Source organism: Rhea pennata, chromosome 5 (assembly GCF_028389875.1).
Source record: "Rhea pennata isolate bPtePen1 chromosome 5, bPtePen1.pri, whole genome shotgun sequence".
In the NCBI taxonomy this organism is placed as follows: domain Eukaryota; kingdom Metazoa; phylum Chordata; class Aves; order Rheiformes; family Rheidae; genus Rhea; species Rhea pennata.
Genome location: NC_084667.1, coordinates 43,350,201 through 43,371,714, shown reverse-complemented (window position 1 = coordinate 43,371,714; position 21,514 = coordinate 43,350,201). Strand labels below are relative to the sequence as shown.

Sequence of the window (21,514 nt, the reverse complement as noted above, 5' to 3'; positions counted from 1 at the left end):
ACGCAGCTCTGTTATCCACAGTGTTTCAAATAGTCTGGACAAGCCTCTTGGCTGACTCAAACACTGTATTTTGCACTTATAGTCTCAATGATTTATGGTTCTGGCACCTCAGATCCAGCATCTGTGAAACTTTTCCTAGGAAAGATGGAAGTACAAGCTCTAAATGGATTAACTGTGACACTGTCATTTGATGACAAGGGGATAAGGTGAATAAGCCTACTAAAGATGAAATATAAATTTTTAAATAGGTCTAGCCTTGAAACTAGGCCATTGATTTGCCAGACCATTGCAGAGTTAAACTGATCTTTCCTTGTTAGCTCTTTCAAGGCCCCTCCACCGTACATCTCTCTTCGTTTTTTCTTTCACAATTTCTGCCATTAAAAGTTTTGAAACAGAACCTAATTGGCTTTCTAATTTATGCCCACAGTGGTTTGTTAAAAACAAAGAAAAGAAAACACATTATCAGTACAAGCTGTATCTAGAGAATTTGCACTTAGGCATGAGGCAGTGGGGAAAAGGAACTTTAAGAAACAAAAGAAAAAGAGAATGGAAACTAAAAAATTATTGAGAAAATAAAACTCATCCATATTTCTTCCTCTGCAAGAGCCAGCTCCTTACACATCTGACCTCTCACTGTATTTTAGCTAGAAAATTGCAGGTGTTGTAAAGATTCACTACTACCAGGGGGAACAATAGTCAGTCTTTTTTGTTTGTTTGTTTGTTTCTTTTTTTGTTCCCCCTCCACTCCAAACAACTTCTATTTCTCCAGCATTTCATCAGTCAGAGGTAATAGGTGTCCTAAAGGACATTGTCTTAACAAGTTCCTTGAGGTTGGGGGTGGGGGAGAGTGTTAGACATGATTGCCTGAGACTGAGAAAGCTTGGATGAATCCCGGATAAGGTTTTGTAACTCAAGTTACTTATTCCACACTGTGAATGGATGTGAGTTTAATTGTCAACATTGGAATGTTTCTCTCTCAATCACATTGAACCTCAAGGGGAGCATAGGCTCAAGGGTCCCAATTCAGTGATTCAGGCCCCTAATCTAGCATTTAAGACCAGATATAAAGGAAAGTTTTCCAAGGGCAAAGGTATTCTGGATTCAGTGGCTTTAAGGGTGATGATGGGCTTGAATTCTGAGTCATGAAAGGCAGTGGATTTCATGCTTTTTCTACTCTACATTACTGCTGAACAGGGTTTTCTTACTCCCATGAACAAAATGGACTATTTCCAGTCCTTGATAGCTTGTCGTTCCCCATCTTCCCAGTACGCTTCCACACTACTTTTGCAAGCAGGCTGTGGACACAGGAAAAGCTGCAAGCCACTTGAGTCTTTGATAATTTAGATGTTTGAACAAATCTTAGGATTCTACCAAATATTGATGTGTTAATAAATGTCTTGAATAATGGTCAATGGGATTTTGAGGCAGAGACAAGTAAGCATGGGATAGGTCTCCCATCTTCCTACTTTCTAAGTGGACTAACCTTTCTGCAGGGCACACGCTGGGGGAACATCATCTCACCATGGATGCTATGCCAGTTGAAGCCCTGCTAAAATTGATACCCTTTATTTTGGTGTATGACAGTCACTAATCCAGAATGATCTCCTCCCTTACTGGCTCCCCCTCCCATAAACCCACACTAAGTCTACAGACAGAAGGAGGGAAGGAAGGGAAAAGATTCTGCACCATAACTGTGAGGAGGCAGGTTGGGGAATCAAAGTGGAGAAGTAAAGGCACACTTAGGAGCAGACAGTAGGGAGGATAATGTGGTGCTGGACGCAAAGTTAGCATCAACCGTAGTATCAGCACCTTGTCATATTTATACAATTGATTATCCTCACATTTCAAAACTATCAACATATTTCACATTTCAGTCTTGTCTTGTTACCAGCATTTAGGAAGTTATTGACCATCAGTTGAACCAAGATAGCAAAACTTACACACTGTATACGAAAAATTAGATACATACACTTAAAGCATGGTCAAGGAGATGCAGATCTGGGTCTAACCTATTGAGTTGTTGTAAGAAGGTGGTGTTGATCCAGCTGGAATGACTTCCCCAGCTCATCAAAATGACTACGTCCCTAGAATTTAGTGTTAATCACTAAGATGTTTGAGGACCAGATGGACCCACCGCAACCAACTCTTGTAGCTCCCAGTTAACACAGGCTGTAGGCTGGAAACCACTGTGCTCTGCTTCAAACCTCAGCCAAACTCCAGGTCTCCTAAAATGTATGAGGCAAGAGGACAGTAGGGAAATGATAACAGATACTAGTTTAAAAGTTATAACTTCCTAATCTGGGAGCCTAGTCAGCCCAGACTCCTCTGTAGCTAGTTGAGGAGAATGAATGGGATATGTTGTCCCTTGGAGACACCTCAATCCTGAATCACTCTCTGGAAGCACCTGTAGCTGCACTGAAGCAATGACATACATTAACAGGGAACTGTCTGTAAACATAAAACAGATACACAGAGAGAAAGAATATGAATGACTAGTTTGATAGAAGATCAAGGGTGTAGAAATGGATACACAGACAAGCATCTCAATGATAGTTCTATTCTTTTAATCTTTGCATTTTTTCTTTGCATTTTATTGTTATTGCCATATGTTGCTGCTACCAGAAGAAAATAAGTCATTGTCATGCATGAAAGACATCAAGACTTCCAGAGATTCTGAAATCTCATGAAGTAAAACAAAACCCAGCAGGGGATCACCACTTGTTCAAGACAGTGACATATATGACCTCCATTATGATATGATAAAAACAGTCTCACTGGCTGCAAAAAATGGTTGAATTGCATGGCCTACACTTGATTTCTTTGCAACAGCTTTTATTCAGCTATGTAACAAAGATGCTTTACAAATCTATATACAATACATTTTTGGAATACACATGAAACTTAGATCATCATTTGGAATTGTGACAAGTCAAAATTTTTATTTGAAAAACAAAATACTCTTTATTTCTCTTTTTTTTACATTAATGTCTTTAAAGTCAACTCAAGCGGCTAGAAAGAATACAGTCTGGAATTAGCTCACCTTGCCTTCTCCACTCTGTATATCTTGAGAGTTCTACCAAAGGCTGGGGTGAATCACCCACTGCAGAAGCCTGTCTCTCTCTGCTAAGCAGAGAGAGGTAAACTGAGAAATTTAGACTGGCAGTCTAATTTTGACATGGTTTTGATTAGGTAACCCAAATTTCATTCTAAATGGAAGACTTAACATTAAAACTGTATGATGTACCTGGAAACCCCAATATGCAAGGGCAGTTATCTCAGCTGATTTCTGTATTAAAGAAGGTGGCAAGGCAACTCTACAGAATAGTCAAGTAGCCACTGTCTTATACATATGTTTAATGTAAAGAAAGTTCACTGTGTTCAGGACCCTTCCTTTGTCTTTTATTTGCCATTGTTCTCTGTGAGAGATATATTGGATGCCTTTGCAACTGAAAGTTCTTCACATTTGTTTGTGACATTGTGAATCCTAAGTGCATTTCCAGAGATCTGGATACTTTTCTTCCTCTCAAATTTGTGTTATGAGTGCTCTAAAACCTAGCAACCTGTACAGTCAATGGGAAATTTTTTTTTCTCCTCATGATTCTTCCCAAAGAATCCCTCACCTCTGTGTTCCTGAGGCTGTATATGAGGGGGTTCAGCATGGGGATCACCACTGTGTAAAAGACAGAGGTGATTTTGTCTGTGTCCATAGAATAGGGATGATTGGGTTGGCAATACATAAAAAGGACAGTCCCATGAAATAGAGTGATGACCATTAAATGGGAGGCACATGTAGACAAGGCTTTATACTTTCCCTCTTTAGAGCGGATCCTCAACACAGCCAGGATAACGACAGTATAAGAGGTGAGGATGATTATGATCGTGCTGGCTTCCACAAATGTAGCAAAGGTGACAAGCAGCACTTCATTGATATATGTGTCAGAGCAGGCAAGAGCTAACACTGGAGAAACATCACAGAAAAAATGGTTAATAGTGTCAGGTCCACAGAAGGACAGTTGAAAGGCAGAATAAGTGTGTATCAGAGAACATACAATGCCACATAAATAGGATGCAGCTACTAAACAAATACAGAGTTTTCTGGACATAATAAGCATATAAAGAAGTGGATTACAGATGGCCACATAACGATCATAAGCCATCACAGCCAGTAGGAAAGACTCTGTGACAACAAAATTGAGGAAAAGAGACATTTGTACTGCGCAGCTGGAGAGGGAAATTACTTTTGTTTCAGACAAAAAGTTGGCTAGCATTTTAGGCACAATGGATGATGAATAGCAAATGTCAACAAGGGACAAATGGCTGAGGAAGAAGTACATGGGGGTGTGCAGATGGGCATCAGATATGACCAACAAGATCATTCCTATATTTCCCATCAAAGTTGCAATATAGACCACGAGGAATATGATGAAGAGAGGAACCTGCAGTGTTGGATGATCTGTCAATCCCAAGAGAATAAACTCAGTCACTATGGTGTGATTTTGTCTATCCATTCCACTGGTGCTTGTAGATTATCTGCTTCTGCATTGCTCAGGAAGACAAATACCAAAGAATCTGCTGCCTTTTCTATTGACAGCAGTTAACAGTAGTGCACAGAAAGACTCAAAGGCATTTTAAAAGCTGTTCATGAAATTTCTCTCTGGAAAAGAAAAAATGGTTTGAAAAGAAACATTTCATCACAGAAATGCCTATGTTTCCCTATTAACTAAATAAAATGAGAAAGTCCAGTCAGAAAGATGCTGTAGACTGAGTAAAAATACTCGGCTTCTCAGCAATGGCTTCTTGTAGTAAGGACAACCTCTTACCTGAATGGTAGTGCTGTCTTGCCTGAAAAAGATGTGAGTGACTTCAAGATATAAATGGCCTCAACAACAGGTCCAGCCAGCCTATGAGGAGGTCATCTTAGTAACATGCTACTTACTACGGAACAATGTGAAATCAGATTCATTATTGTTCAGAAATTCACTACAAATATCCTTTTCCCAGTCTATGTTTTGATACATGTCACCTCTCTTTCTGTGCTCCTCAATTGCTGTCATATTTTCCATGCCTCCTTCTCTGACTACAAGCTGTGCAGCATTCTGATACTGTCTCCAAGCAACCCAATTTGCAAGTTTTCATTAACTATTTGTTATCTTTACAAACTAGAGAGGTTTGTTTTAAGCTGCTTTGCCAGAAAGGGAAAATCTGACACATTCCTCTCTGTCAGTGAGGAAGAAATTCATCTTAAATCTCCTTTGCTAATTTAGGGAAAAATTGTTAATGATTAATATCGAGACTTGATTTACTGACTAGTATCACATTTGCTTGTACTTTTCTGTTTCTGTGAATCACCCCTTGTTTCAAAGTTCTGTGTGTCTCTTTTGTTCTATAGTACCAAGAAAATGGATTCTGCTATACAGTCAGGAGTTATTGTTAGGAGTTGTTTTGACAATAAAGTGAAGATCCTTTGATGTGTGATTTTTTAAGAAGCTGTAATCTAGAAAATTAGATGTCTCACTGATTCAAAGGCTTCCAAAATCCCAACTACAACATCCTCCCCACATGCACATCCAAAAAAGGTGTTATGGCTGTTGCTTGCTTGGGCAATTGAAACATGACTGAAAAGGAACCTGAAAAGAACCAGGTAGAAGCTCTGATATGTAATAATTACAAGGACAGGCACCAGAACACTCATTTTTAAGAGGTGTTTTGTTGTATCTGCTGAAGACTTAGAAAGGAATCAAGTCGCTTTCACCTGATATCTAGTTTCTAAAAACCTGTGGCTCAGAAAATACCTGGTACTATCTGAAACTGTTATGACTCCTAAGACTTGGACTAATGTGAAATGTGAGAGACAAGGCAGCTATCCATTTCCAAGCTAATTTTTGTCTAGATGCCCACTGTTATGAGTTGAGACACTGGAATGGGCTGCCTCCATATTTATTAAATTTTCTACTCCAGGATAAGAGGAGTTTCTTCACAGAAAGGCCTATTAACTACAAGGAATGTCTAGATAAGTAGTTCAGATGCAGATGTCTGCCTTACAGATAAGCAAAAATTGATGTTATGAATACCTTGGCCAGGGTTTAGTACTTCGAACATCTGGAGCTGATTACAAAAACAATTAAGAATATCAGGATTCACCTCATAATGAGAATAAACACTTGAACAGAAAACTCTCTTGAACTTCCTAAAGAGATTGTTCCATCACAAGGAAAAGTTTGCTCTAAGTGCACTCCACTGAGAAACAGAACATTTCTTGGCTGAAATAGCATGAGCTATATGGAGTGCAAGGTGAAAAGTAATCAAACCCATAGTCTTCTAACTCACCCATGGAAGAAAGGGCAAGCCTCTTTCTCACTTGCCTCCAACAGCTTGCACAACAGAGATGCCAGGACTTATACAAGTGGTTTCAAGACACCCAAGACTTTAATTCCCAGAGAATTGAAAACAGCCAGGAGGAGGAGGAAGTCAAGAACACAGGAACAAATTAGGTACATAACATGAGAGAGGTATTTTGATACTTAAAGCAGCAGGAAGGCAGACTGCGCAATAACTTAAGTTCTGTTGTGCTTCCTTTACCTTTATCGACTATCAGTATTTGTAGCTCAATCTTCCCAGCATGTCAGTGAGGGGCTGGGCTGCTCACAGGACCACAGAGCCACAGCAGGCTCACAGGTTTTCTTCAGATGGAAACATGAAAACTTTTAATTTTTCATTCCATTCAAAATACAAAGCATTTGACTTCTCTGCTTTGACTTGTAGCAAGTATAGCAGTAAAAGAGCTGAATTAAGAGCTAATTTACCTAGCTTGCCATCTAAAAGCTGGATATTTAGTTTCTACCAGGCATCTGTGTTTCTTCTATAGCCAAATATTAGAGACTGGAATTTTTTTACAGAAGTTAAGGCAGAGGATGATTTATACTTCCCATCTTCATCTCAGCGACATTCAGTGAAATGAATCCATTCTGTAACAGCTCTTTTTGCAAGCTGAGATACAAGTTCGTGTTTTGCTTTTGACTTTAACTAAGCTACCTGGGAAGAAGCATCTCATCATCTGAGCTCATGAGCCAAAGGCAATCAGCTGAGATTGCAAGATGCTCTTGGTGCAATCAACCATATGATCTGACAGATTTTAGCCACGCTGCCCCAGTGTACTGCTTGCCTTGAGACACGTTCATTAGCAGCTACAGGTCAGACTGACACAAAGACCATCAAGAAATACTAAACTTCACTACCTCTTTTAAAGAAACTTTGAGTGTTACAGTGTGTCTGTGTCACCTAAAATATTTCAATCTAGAGACTTGTCAATTTAATTGAACTCTAATCTATGTTAGCTGTACAACTCTATTAAAGTCTTTAGGTTTCTAACTTACCGCCAAGTGATCTGAGTATTTTCCACATGAAATCAATAGTGGTGGCCCCATACCTCTCCCATGACTACAACAGCGCAAAACTGTTCCTAAAACATGTGACCAGGTAACATTTATAGAGGCAGGAATGAGGAAAGGAGCACTGATTGGCTGGACAAAACCATTAATTGGACAGAGGAAAGAGTGAGAGAAGTGGCTTCCTCTGTTGGTGAGAAGGTTCTGGATCTACTCAGTAACACCAGTGTGTTAGGTAGAGCCTAGGTTGAGAAATCTGTGCTTTAACACATCTGGAAAGAATGTCTAGAAAAGTAATGCTACTAATTAATTTGCTGTTTGTGTGTTTTGTTTTGCTTTCAGAGTTCTTGAAGTATGCTGTGCATAGTTGTGTTCTTGGTATACCTGGCTAAAGTTAGGTACATTTAAGCAAAAATGATACTTAAACTGTGATTGTGATGTGAGCATGATTTAATTCGAGAGTCTGTGACAGATCTGAAGCTGTAAAAGCAAACCTCAAGTCTAGATATTTTTATTGTCCATGGAGAGAAACTAGCATTTCTAAAATGTGATTATTCCATCCTGTAAAAGTAGGCCAAGTGAACTATGCTCTTGAAAACTGTTTCTCTCCATTGATTATGGCCTCATAGTGTATTTTCGCTTGGAGGCACAGCTACAATGGAGATGTTAAAAATCAAGTAAGTGAAATAAATTGAATTCCTTCATAACTCAGGGGAAATTTTAATGTTGACCTGAACAGACAAAATCCTTCAGTCATTTTGGGAAGGCATGGAGATCCATCTTACTCAATTTTACACTTTGAAATCTTAGGCACCTAAAGGCTAAACATTTATCTGTTACTTTCATTTTCCCCTTATTTTCTTTGTTTAAATGTAAATGCACAGGTTTCCCAACAATTAAAGCCATTTTCTGCCTGCTTTCTAGTTTCTAACAGGCCAGCAGGACTTCCTGCATCACAAGTGCAAAGACTGCAAAGACTTAGCAAGCTCCATTGTTTGATGGAGAGAGGCAAGCAATTCCAGAAGGTGACTTGTTCCCAGTATCACTCTCTACTGAGAAAATCTAGGTAACTGGCTAAAAAGCTGCCTCTCATTGTAATTCTATAGCAAAATTTAACTGCTGACTATATTTTTATGTTCTCTTTCAGAGAAGAAATCACCAGTTACTCTCCCAAAATTTGTCTGCTATTTCTTTGGGCCTGCAGTAAGTCTGTGTGAGGGTTCTCCAACAAAGATTGCTGCAAAAGCACAAGACACAGGATTTTAGCATATTCATAAGCTTAAATGACAGGGCTATGAAACTCCATTTCTAATTCACCCTAAATCCAAAGATCATTGCTTTTTTTTAGTCTAATATATATATATATATTTTAATTTTCTCTCTCTTTTGCAACTTCTTTATGACATGGGCAACTGTATAAAATTACTTTGTAGAGATTTCCCTGCAGCGTAGTTTCAAATTATTTTCAACTTTTAGGTTCAAGCAAAGGCAAGTTCACAGAAGCATTATGCCAAAATTTTAAGGTCCCAAAGAAATCATGGCTATCACTTGGTCAGATCTTTTGCATAACACAGGCCAGAAACTTTCCCTTTGCCCGTATTCTGTCTTCTTCTGGAAATGTTATGTGCTTTTGCTTGAATCAATATAAACCTGCTCAGCTGACAGAAGAATGTTCGCCCTAAATTCAGAGACTCCAGAAGGTACTTTGCACTTATTTGTTTTCCTTGAAACATAGGATTCATCCCCATGTAGAATACTTTCTGTAAGTTCAAATACGAAAGGTTAAAGGGGATCTTTCTTGACTAGGTCACAAGACAAGTGGCAGTTTAGTCTTCCCAACTGTTATTGTGGATCTCCTGGATTTACATGTCTAAATGGCTTGAGAAAAACTAAGAAAAAGCTTTGGAAAGCTTGTATTTGTGCCAAACATTTTCAGCATCTCTCAGCATAATCAAGTGATGTGGATGAGAAATGTCAAAACTGAAATAAGAAAATCATGTTTTGGTACAGTTCAACTCCCCTCTTGAAAACTAGAGGAGAGTGAAAAAAAAGGGAAGCACAATCAGCTGCTTTAAGATACCCTTCAACATAGAACATATTGCTGATGGTTGCATGTGCTTAAGGCTGAATATGGAGCTTGGCCTTGGGAACTTGGGGTTTGCCTCTCTCTAATTTACTTTAGATTTACTTAAAAAAGAGATGTAACTGATAGACAATATTGCACATTGTATTAACGAATGCCTTTTGATAATATTCCTGGTAAAAGGGGAGTATTCACTGAATCTTCCAGTAGTTAGATTTCAGTCATGAATAACACCGCATGAGATACACTGTGGTAGTATGCCAGTCATTAAAGCACTCATGTTCAATGGGACAAGCTATATTCAAGTCCATCTTCTGCTGCAAATTTAAGTAGGCATGTAAAGAGAAAGAGTGCTAATAGGGGAGCGAATTGTAGGCCTTCCTTCCTCTTGAATAGCCAAGGGCCTTGTGGTCAGGGGTTTCCTTACAGCGGCAATGATGTATGTGCAATATTGAGCTGTCTGTATCGGGGCTTTAAACCTACATTATTTGTATTGCAGAATCACACCACATCCAAGCCAGGTATCCTTGGGGGCTGTTTTACCTTGTGTGTATTTTTTGAAATAAGCTTTGAAATCTCTTTTTTGTCCTAAAGACAAAAGAGGGTTGTTTTTCTCCCCAGAATATTGCTTTTCCCATTTCACCAGCCTTGGTTTTAGCCCAGTACTGAATAAGGAAAAAAAGAAATTAAAAAGTAAGTGAAATCATTAACTACCCAGCTCCAATACACCCTCAGGGCTAATAGTCTGATACTTCTCAACAGAAAAACAAATTTACATAAAAGTCATTTAAACTCATCTATATACTTCTATATCTTGTTTCCCTACAGCTATATAGCTTGGTATTCACTTCTGTCTGAAGAGAATCTCTTCCACCTTCCCTAGCTTCACACTCCCATGTATTTTTTCCTCAGCAATTTTTCTTTTATAGATGTTTGCTATTCATTGACCATTACCCCAGAGCCTTGGGACACTTCCTTTTGCAGATAAGAACGATATCCTACATGCAATGTTTTTTGCAGATCTATTTTTTATTGCCTTGGACAAAACATCCTATTTGCATTAATGGTCTATGACTGTTATATGGCCATTTGTAACCCATTGCATTATACGAAAGTCATCTCTTAGAGATGTTGTCTGAATCATGGTGGTTGAGGCATATGGAGCAGGCTTCTTGAACTCCATGATATATACCACTTTTGCAAGCAAATTATCTGTTTGTTGTTCTAATGCCATTGATCACTTTTTTTGTGAAAATCTCCCACTCCTGAAGCTTTCTTATTCTGATGTCCACTGGAATGAGTTCACCATTTTTGTCTGTGCTGGGCTGGCCATGGTGGGAACAATTCTGGACGTCTTATTCTCTTACACCTACATCATCTCCACCATCTGGCAGATCCTCTCTGCAAATGGCAGGTACAAAGCCTTCTCCACTTGTGCTTCCCACCTGATGGCTGTAATCATATTTTTAAATGGTTCAAATCACTAGGCAGCTGTAAATACCTACTCCCCATTGAACTTGGTGGGAGCTTTGAGAGCTTTAGTGAGATGCATTTCACCTAGATTTAGGAATCTACATTTCAGTTAATCAGCTAGGAGCCTGAAGCATTCTTAGAAAGTATTTAATCATCAGATCAATTTTAGGAGTCAGAGTTAGTATGACATAAATGGAGCTGAGCATGTCATTGACTAAATCTTCACAGATTTTGAAAAAAATTTAATGACCAGCTGAGCTGTAATCTAAACATTTACCTTCAGTCTTGTTAACTCTACCCCTAAGGAACTATGAAGAGATTTCAGATCATAAGTCAGGAGTAATAGAAAGAAAGACATATTCAGGAGAGAAACTTGGACTCTGTTGACTTACAAACAGAATGACTGAGTCTGCCTGGTCTGTCAGTTTACAAGTGTAACAGTTTTTGCTTGTTTATTAAACAAGTGAAAGCTATAGCAAACATCCTCTCCCTGACTTATAACTCTTTTATATGTATCATTGACTTAGTAGGGGAATCATACATTTTTTTTGTCATTTTCCTTATCTTTAAATTATTTTTAAATTAATATTTATAACTTATCACTCACCATGAAGTAAGATGCAACTTATTAGAACAAGGTGCAGCTCTGTTCAAGGTTTGACATGCAAGCATGCATAGCCCAGTAACACACATTTTCACTTGTACCACATTTAGCATTGCAGTGGTATAATCTTTGGTCACAAATGAGGTAAAACAGTAGGTATGTAAAAATCCAAAGTGATTATTTGTTCCCGCTATTGGATGAAGAACAAGCTGAAATTGCACACAGGCAGATCAAAGGATTGTTTTCACAAATTACTCCTTTTCACTACTGCTTCTACTTTAGAAAGCCAACTATCCTAAGGCAATAAGTTTCAGAATTCAACCATATGTAGTGTGAAAAATATTTATTTTGCTTTAAGCCTAATTCGAAGTTAATATCTTGAAAAAAGGCTGCCTCCTTAGTATAAGAGCCCATTAACCCATCTCCTGAGCAATGCACAGCCCTTTTTCCTCACATTTTGCCATATAGCTCTTGCTATATAAACCATCACACATTGAATCCCTATCTCATTTTTCCACTTCCTTTCTCTGTGCCCAGTGGAGTACTCACTCCAGGATAAATGGGGCTGCTGGAGTCCTCTGGCCATGGTCACACTCTCTTCAGGAGTCAAAGAAAGTCTCTCAAAGACAGCAAGCATCACGTACTGTCCTGAAGCCCCATTTGGGCCCAGAAGACTGTAAAGAAGTATCCTGAAGAAGTTACCAGAAAAAGACCTGGAAGATGTGGCCATTAGGGGCAAAACTCATACACTAAACAAAACAAGACCAGAGCATGAGCCAGCTTGTGGCAGTTTATGCTACTTAATTGCTAACTCAGTTCCTGGTATGGTTTTAGCCTATAACAATTTGCTGTCTTCTCAAATGTAGTTTAGGGAATAGAATGGGCCAGGGCCCATTATGCACAGTAGGCATAATGGACAAGTCCACCTTGTTTGAGGCAGTAATGGAAGTTAGTCATACGGATGCCACATCTCTTTCTGCCAGAACCAAACAGTGGGCCATCCATTGTTCTCATCTCAGTTTTATGTACTGTGCGTTAATGTGGATGTACTAGAGAGATCTGAGACCACAGGCATATGATGACCCTAGGGAAACGTATCAAGGACAGGAGATATCAACAGAAGAGCATACCTAGGATGTGGTCCACGGGGCACAATATCTGCAAGACCAAGGCTTGGCGCAGTTATTCTGGGCAGACTGGCAGATACCAAGAGGAGAGCTGATACTGATGGTGTTGGTGCAACCAACAGTTGTGGGGGGAGGGGAGAATGGAAAAGGGCTTTTGCTGAGCGTATCAGAATAAGTTATGAACTGGAGGAGGAGAGCAGGGGGTCTTAGTGGTCTGATGTACGACTGGGGAGAAGGCCAGTTTCTATGCTCCACAGCCAGTGCTCAATAGGCTGCCCCACTCCTGAGACAGCACCTGGGAGGTCCTCCCTGCTCTTGAGGGAGAGTGTGTTGCACAAATAAATGAGGTAATAGTTTGTCTAGGATAAAAATCTATATGCAAGCCAGTCTGGGCAATTGTACTTCCTAGGCAGCTCCCCTCCTACCATAACTTTGACTCACCATATGGTCTTCTGAAGAAACTGTAGGCGCTGCATCTACCAATACCTTTCTTTTTAAATAATCAGGTAAGAAAAGCTTTGACAATTCAAGTTGTATCTGCTCAGGGTCACCCTTGTCAGGCTGTCTCTAACATACTTACAAGTATTTTCCAAATCTCTGCTTTCTCTGTTATTCCTTAACACACAACACATTTCACAACATTTTGATTTCACTATGACTAAAGCCGATTTATTTAGTTGTCTGTAGGTTTTGTATCACAAAAAATACTATAGTATTGAAATTAATGAACCTTAGCAATTGAAAAATGTCCTTTATTGTGGGAACTAAGCTTAGTCTAATTAGTTAAAATGAACAGATCTTTTTTATTTTATGTTACACTAGAATTTACTGCATTTGTATTATTTACAAATTTTCTGCATTCATATGAACAATGGGCCAACCTAATCCAAAAAAGCCTAATAAATACTTCTGCTTCTGTTCGTATGGCTGAGCACATTTCTGTTGAGTTGAGAAGAAAACTCATAATAAAAGCTTCTCTTCTGTGAAGTTCTGCAATATGGGCTTATGTTCAGAAATAGCCCCACCTGTATTTGACAAAGTATTTAATACTTAATATATCCTTTGAAGCTGTTTCAGATATGATTCTTCTCTCCAGGATTAGAATTTCACATATGAGCTAGTCACCATAGATTGCCTCTGCAGGACAGAAATGTGCACCTCTAGTACACAATCAATTTCATTCTAAAATGTTTGGATGGTGTACCCTGGAACCATGTCCTTTCCTCTGTTGATGACAAATGGAGGCTAGAACTTTGTATACTTTATCAAGCAGTATTAGTCAAGAAGATTTTGACTTTGGTAAAGATCTGGACTTCGGGGTTTGTAGAGTAAAAAAAAAATAGATAGTGAGGGCCTAATGCAGCTCACTTCATGGTTCTTTTTTTTTTTTTAAATTCACACTCTCTGTAGTCAGGGTGACCAAATGCTCCTTTGTGGCTAGAATATACTGGTTTAACTTCATCTGAAAGGAAATCAGTGCATGCTTTCAAAGAGCATGCTACAGCGTGAAGTAAAGAACCATGAAAGGTGTTAAGAGGTTGCTCAAAAAGCACCCTCCTGATCCAATCCAAAAGCTAATCTAGAAACATTTTAGATGTCTAGCCAAGATATGGACAGCTGTAAGTATATCTTTCCACCAGATATGTTATTTGCAGAGTGGATGAACATGAGAGAGAGGAAAACCTAGGTGAAAACTAGCTGCAGCTTTAAAAGTTTAAAAAGGAAAACAGCAAAATAGAGAAAAAAATTAATGTTTCCAGAAGATCATAGTGAAAAATCGTATCTTCCCTGTTTTCCTCTGCTGGCATGTTTTGTTTGTTTGAGGTCTTTGTTTGAAATAGGTTTATTTGACTTCAATTTTTACAATTTTAATAAATATGTTAATATTTCTCACCATATTGTTAGTAAAAAGTATATAAACTGTGGCAGTATTATACTCTTTTAATATCTGACTGTTATGAGATCTGTCATGCGTTTGACTTTGAAGCTTCAGGTGAAGACGCAAATGCAAGGGACTTGTATTTCTCTAGAAAATGCGCTGTTTTCTATGCACTTACTTTATGGATGGAACTGATGTTTTCACAGCCTTTCTCTGTTATGAGATTAATTTCAATGATTCATGTAATTTCTATTCATATTCATCATAATTTATAGAAAGTATGGATGGAGAAAACCTCACAGTTATGCCAGACTTCATCCTCTTGGGCTTCACTAACTTCCCAGAACTGGAAAGTACCATGTTCACAGTCTTCTTAATCCTATATATTTTAACAGTAATGGGGAACTTGGCAATGATTCTATTAATCAACATTGACTCTCAGCTTCACACACCCATGTATTTCTTTCTGAGCCACTTGTCTTTTATGGATTTTTGCCTTTCCTCAGATGTCATTCCGAAAGCACTGGAGATTTTCCTGTTCAGAAGAAATGACATTTCTTTCATGGGCTGCTTTGTCCAAATGTATTTTTTTCTTGCCCTGATTGCCTGTGAGTGCTTTCTCTTGGGGATAATGGCTTATGATCGATACATGGCTCTTTGTAAACCATTGCTTTACACAGTTATTATGTCCAAAGCACGTTGTTACAGGATGACAGCTTCGATATATGCTGTAGGCTTCCTCATCTCTCTGATAAATACTATGTTGGCCGGGAGATTGTCTTTTTGCCAGGTCAGAGGCATCAATCACTTCTTCTGTGAGCTGCCCTCACTTCTTCAACTCTCCTGTTCCAACACCCACACAAATGAACTCCTACAGTTTACTAGCACTGCACTTAATGTTGTGGGCTCTGTCCTGATGATACTGGTTTCTTACACGTATATCCTCTACACTATCATGTGGATTCCCTCTGCTGAGGGAAGGCTTAAAGCTTTCTCTACCTGCGCTTCCCACCTGGCTGCTGTCATGCTGTTCTATGGGCCTGGATTGTTCTCCTATTTCCAGCCTCAAACCACATATTCACAGGATAGGGCAAAAGTGATTTCCATCTTCTATACTCTCCTGACACCCACTCTGAACCCCCTGATCTACAGCCTGAGGAACAAAGAGGTGAAGGGTGCCCTGAGAAGACTACTGGCTTGAAAACTTATTTCACATATATCCAGACTTCAAAAATGAATTTGGAACCCTTCCAAATGCAGGAGGTAACAAAGAAATATGTATGATCATTCTGAGTTCTGTTTACAGACAAGGAAATTATAGAACAAGTAAAGGCTATATAGTCCTAGCATAATCTATCATTCTCTTTAAACAATTTTGATTCATTTTGATCATAGCATGAGCCTTCAATAATTAATCCAAATAATCATCAGTGCTTTCCTACCAAAACTGAAGCAGACCCATGATGTTTTGTGTATAAGTTATGCTAAATTCAAGCAATATTGCCAGATTAAAGAATGCTCAGATTGGAAGTAAACAATTCCTAGTATTATCATTGCCAGTCTGATAATTATTTTTCCCAAACATGCAGAAGAGCACATGAGTTTGAACAACTGAGTATCTATTTAAGTTAGTTATAGAAGTAGACCTGCAATTTGATCCAGCCTCTCTTAATTTTTCTAGGATTTTTCTGCTTGGGTACTGTCATATTAACAAATTACTTTTGGAATGAGGTCCAGAATTCAGATCTTTTTCTTCCACATGGCCGCCCTAATGACCCTGCCGTCAAAATGTTTTCCTGTCCATGTCTTACAGATAGATTAAAGGAAAACTGTAATTCTTGTTTCTCAAGATCCCATTCTGAAGGGATTACATTGAGTGAGAGCTTTGCTGGAATGCTCATCACTAAATCTACTCTTACAGAGGCTTTGCTATGATATGAATCACCTGCTTTGCAAAAGTAGTGATTGGGAAATAAAGATTATACAAGTATGTACTAACAACATTTGCAGAATGCTGCGAGATGCAATCTGACAAAGGGGAGAGTGAGAGATATGTTTATCTAATATAAGTGATCTGGTGACCTTTGTCAGGGTTGGGATGTGAACATCCAGATGAAGAAACAAATATAGTCTAATACACTTTTTTGACCTGTCTATAAAAGAAATATCATAAATCATGCAGTCATTGGCTTGAGGGAACTGGATCTATACTAATGCTTTGTCACAGGCATGCATACATTGACACATTGTCAGGATAAGTGTGTAGGGGACATGGTTTGTAAATAAACCAAGTTGAGCCTTCACAATTGAAACAAGCCTATATGTTGTGACATTAGATCACTGGAAGGAGTTCCTGGAGAGCAAATATGTTAGAGTTCTCTGGGATTTATGCGCTGCCAAAACACACTAAAACAATCAATAGTAACGGCTGGTGAACAACTTTGGACTGAACAGTTAATGTTGTGGTGTAAATATGTTACCTCCCAACACTGCCTTGAAGAAGCAGAAGCCAGGAACTGGTGAAGGAGTACTTGAAATACTTCATTGCCCTTTCCTCCCTCTACCTACAGGAAATGTACATCAGTGAAGAATCAAGTTTGATGGATGTTTTCAGAACATGACAGCAAGCCACCATACGATAACAGGGACATTCAGACGAGACATAAGGCAGCGACTGCTGTGAAGAGCAATTTGTCTGTATCAAAGAAAGACGATTAGTCCTTGGTTCTAAAGAGTTTGACTTTGGAGCTGGATTAGGCACTTTGGTGCTATCACATGAGTCTTGAAGCAGCACTTTTAGCATGAAAAGTGAATTCATTGTCTGCCATGGTGCAAAGACTGTGTTATAAGAAAGGGAAGGTAGGAGAATAAAGCACCGTCCTGTGCTCCTCTGCTTGCCTAGTTTCACCCTGAGAGATTATGTGCCTCAGATATCAGAGGGCAAAACACAATTTAAATCCTGTTAGCACTAAAATCTGCTTCCTTAGTCTGGCAGCTTGCTTACATCAAAAATACTATAAATTGGAGGAAACATGTTTTCCTTGCAGTCCTGAAGCAGGACCCTGAAGAAGCAGCGCAGGGATGGTGTGAACCAGTGATTCATAGACTTTGTATTGTTCTAAAAAAAACCTGTCACTCAGCAGTCTTGGTTGGATTTGGCTGGTTATGGTCTGCATCATGGCTGAAGCCCTCCTTTTCTCACTTCAGGCATCTAAAATGTACATGTACTCACTTGAGCAAGTTACCCTAGTTTCCTTCTGTTAGTAAGTGGAGAAAAATAGACAGTTTTCAGTGCAATACATCACTTAAAGAAAAAATCTGCTTTAAGAAGAGGTGAACTGCAATTTGGGAGTACCCATATACCCTTGTGCACATCTTTTTACCACTGTAGTCCTGGACAGCACTTTATTTGGCAAGTATTCCTCTTGGCTTCACTGGCTATCTTGAATCCTGTTTCTTTTGAAATGTCTGGAATGAATGACTGTCTTCCTCTCATCCACTAAGCAACAGCCAGGCATTAGCAGCAACAGTTGTAGGTTCTTCTTGCCATGTAGCCTTGTTCGGGAACAGCAGTTATTGACAAATAATGAAATTACATTAGATATAGACCCAGATTAGATAGACCCATCCTGTTCAACTTTTCCATCAATGACCTGGACGAGGGGACAGAGTGCATCCTCAGCAAGGTTGCTGATGATACCAAGCTGAGAGGAGTGGCTGGTACACCTGAGGGCTGTTCTGCCATTCAGAGAGACCTGGACAGGCTGGAGAGTTGGGCACAGAGGAACCTCATGAGGTTCAACAAGAGCAAGTGCAGAGTTCTGCACCTAGGGAAAAATAACCCTAGGCACCAGTACAGGCTGGGGGCTGACCTTCTGTAGAGCAGCTCTGCAGAGGAGGACCTGGGAGTGCTGGTGGATGACAAGTTGGCCATGAGCCAGCAAGATGCCCCTGTGGCCAGGAAGGCCAGTTGTCCCCTGGGGTGCATTAGGAAGAGTGCTGCCAGCAGGTCGAGGGAGGTGATCCTGCCCCTCTGCTCAGCCCTGGGGAGGCCTCATCTCGAGTCCTGTGTCCAGTTCTGGGCTCCCCACTACAAGAGAGGCATGGAGCTACTGGAGAGAGTCCAGCATAGGGCTACAAAGATGATGAGAGGGCTGGAGCATCTGCCCTATGAGGAAAGGCTGCAAGAGCTGGGCCTCTTCAGCCTGGAGAAGAGAAGACTGAGGGGGGGATCTTATCAATGTGTATAAGTACCTGAAGGGAGGGTGTCAAGGGGATAGGGATAAACTCTTTTCAGTTGTCCCATGTGACAGGACAAGAGGCAATGAGCAGAAACTGAAACACATGAAGTTCCGCCTGAACGTGAGGGGGAATTTCTTTCCTGAGAGAGTGACAGAGCACTGGCACAGGTTGCCCAGAGAGGTTGTGGAGTCTCCTTCTCTGGAGATAGATATTCAAAGCCCAGCTGGATGCAACCCTGTCTAACATGCTCTAGGTGACCCTGCTGAGCAGGGGGATTGGACTAGATGATCTCCAGAGGTCCCTTCCAACCTTACTGATTCTATGATTCTATGGTGCTTGAGGGCATACCTATGCTGTCAGGTAGAGGCACAGACAAGATAGAGCTGGATGTGCAGGCCCCAGGGACAAAAGTGCCTGGAGGTTCAGCAGGAAGCCATCTCAGCTGCTTGGGTGGAGGCTCACTCTAGATCTGGAAGCAATGAAGCAGTGACTTTTTGGCCCAGACACAGCTCTGTTGCCTCCAGGCTCTGCTGGTTTGGTCTTTCAGCTATGTGATGAGCTCAGCTGTTCAGCATTTTCATGTTTCTGAATACCAAGATATGGACTTACTGATCCCATTTTCTGTCTGTTCAGTGCTGTCTTCTCCTCCTGTCTTTAGTTTCCATGAGTGCAGCCTCCTCAAATCAGATGAGATTTTCCTCTTGTTTATCCAAAGTAAGTTTTCTGTATATGCCTCCCTCAAAGTCTCTGTTTCTCTTTGATCTTTCTCCTGGAAGAATCACTGCTTGAATTATTGCAACTTCTTAAGAAACCAAACCCAAGAGAAAAATTCCTTATGAATTTATTTTTACCATCTCCTATGATGTTACAAGAAATTTCACAAAATAAATCAAGAGACAGCAAGGAAATGTTTATCACAAAGGTCCCCTAATGACAGGATGTTAGGTAACATTCTTTCTTGGTAGATTTTGGTTCTAATTTGCTGCATTTCTATAAATATATGTGATTCCTTACAACTCCAGTTGACTGGCATAAAACTCACACTACTCTTAAATAGACTTATCAGCCGTTTAGAGTCAGTCCAGTCAGCAGGCTAACTCACAAATATGTAATTTGCTGTTGCTTTGCTAAGTGCCTCCTTCACCTCCTTGTTCCTCAAGCTGTAGATCAGAGGATTGAGCATGGGGACTATAATGGTATAAAATACAGCAGTGACTTTCTCCATTTCCAGTGAGTACTTGGAGCCCGGCTGCATGTGGCTCAGTCCCGCAGGCACATAGAACAAGGTAACAGACATAAGGTGGGAGGCACAGGTGGAGAAGGCCTTGTGCCTTCCTTCAGCAGACCTAATCCTCAGGATGCAGAAGAGGATGTATATATATGAGAGGATGATGATGAGCAGCATAGACATAGAAATGACCCCATTGAAAGTTACCAGTAAAACCTCATTGATGTGGCCATCAGAGCAGGTGAGTTTCAGCAGAGGATTAGTGTCACAAAAGTAATGGTTGATAACATTAGGCCCACAGAATGAAAGCTGCAGCAAGCAACATGTTTGCATTAGTGAGTTCAAAATCCCCCCCAGGTATGACCCAGCCACTAGCTGAATACAGACTTTCTTGGGCATAGACATAGTATAGAGAAGTGGGATACAAACAGCCATGTAGCGGTCGTATGCCATCACAGCCAGCAAGAATACTTCTGTAGTTGCAAACATAAGGAAGGAGAAATGCTGAGCAAAGCATACTGAGTAAGGAATGGCTTTGTTTTCCACTAAGAAGCCAATTAGCATCCTTGGAGAAAAGACAGAGGAATAGCAAAGATCAACTACAGACAAATTGGAGAGGAAGAAGTACATGGGAGTGTGCAGCTGGGGGGTTATCCTGATCAGGGTCACCATTCCAAGATTGCCTATCAGGGTGATGAGATAAATCATTAATACCATGATGAAGAGAGGAAGTTGCAGCTCTTGCCTGTCTGTCAGTCCTAGGAGGATGAACTGTTTCACCATGGTGTTATTGCCTCCAGCTGTATTTATCATATTTCACAATAGTATATCTGTTGGAATGAGGAAAACAATCAGTGTGAAACAAGAGATAGCAATTGCACAGGTTATGTATGATGCCACAGAGTTCTTTATTTAGACTACCCACTGAAAAGTACAAAGCTCTGATGCTTTAGATAGTATCTAACTATGGTTAGGTTTTCAGCAAATCCCCACTGGCAGAGTAACTCCTCTAAAGCCTTTCATGAACTAGAATCTGGCTGCAAGCCAAGCAGGGGATAAAGAGTGGTGATATGGTACTCAAGACAAATAATGTGAAAAAAGAGAGAGGAAGAGTGGACCTAAATGTAGAGCTACCTGAAGCAAATCTGTGTGCCACCTTATGAGTCAATTTTTTTCCAGCTGACTCATCCCTGCAATTCCCCTTTTTTCCCAGGAGGAGAGTATATACTATTTTTGCAGTATATCAAGGTCTCTCTCAGTCACTCAGCTGTCTTCTGCTTTTCAAAGAAATTTCTTATAGCTTTTGTTAAGGCATGGTTAGGAGTTCTTGAAATATAGTATGCTGTTGTTGTGTCTCTCTACAGCACTGTCCTAAAGTGTAGGTGGAGGCAGTGGGGAGGGCTCAGTAGTTTTGCTCAGGTACAAGGCGCATCAGTGAATTTGTAACTTAGTTGTCATCCTTAGATTTTCAGCAGTGCTGATCAGTGTGGCTA

General features: G+C 40.0%; 3 protein-coding genes and 1 pseudogene across 3 annotated transcripts; 2 read left to right on the top strand and 2 right to left on the bottom strand.

The window, feature by feature from the left end:
• Nucleotides 1-2,276: 2,276 nt before the first annotated feature.
• On the bottom strand, nucleotides 2,277-4,508 carry LOC134140649 (olfactory receptor 5AR1-like). The gene is made up of 2 exons (XM_062576160.1): nucleotides 3,600-4,508; nucleotides 2,277-2,282 (listed from the first exon to the last, which is right to left on the bottom strand). The coding sequence occupies exons 1-2, from the start codon at nucleotides 4,506-4,508 to the stop codon at nucleotides 2,277-2,279; spliced, it is 915 nt and encodes a 304-aa protein (XP_062432144.1).
• A 1,103-nt stretch (nucleotides 4,509-5,611) lies between these two features.
• LOC134141421 (olfactory receptor 5F1-like) lies at nucleotides 5,612-10,955 on the top strand (annotated as a pseudogene).
• Nucleotides 10,956-14,831: 3,876 nt separating this feature from the next.
• Nucleotides 14,832-15,752, top strand: LOC134141645 (olfactory receptor 8I2-like). The gene has a single exon (XM_062577978.1). It carries the CDS (start codon nucleotides 14,832-14,834, stop codon nucleotides 15,750-15,752), a length of 921 nt encoding a protein of 306 aa, XP_062433962.1.
• Nucleotides 15,753-19,886: 4,134 nt separating this feature from the next.
• LOC134141420 (olfactory receptor-like protein COR8) lies at nucleotides 19,887-20,834 on the bottom strand. Its single transcript, XM_062577656.1, has one exon. It carries the CDS (start codon nucleotides 20,832-20,834, stop codon nucleotides 19,887-19,889), a length of 948 nt encoding a protein of 315 aa, XP_062433640.1.
• Between the last annotated feature and the right edge of the window lie 680 nt (nucleotides 20,835-21,514).

Excerpts from the sequence above, each read along its gene's own strand:
- LOC134140649 (XM_062576160.1), bottom strand. The coding sequence starts at position 4,508 with ATGGATAGACAAAATCACACCATAGTGACTGAGTTTATTCTCTTGGGA.
- LOC134141645 (XM_062577978.1), top strand. The coding sequence starts at position 14,832 with ATGGATGGAGAAAACCTCACAGTTATGCCAGACTTCATCCTCTTGGGC.
- LOC134141420 (XM_062577656.1), bottom strand. The coding sequence starts at position 20,834 with ATGATAAATACAGCTGGAGGCAATAACACCATGGTGAAACAGTTCATC.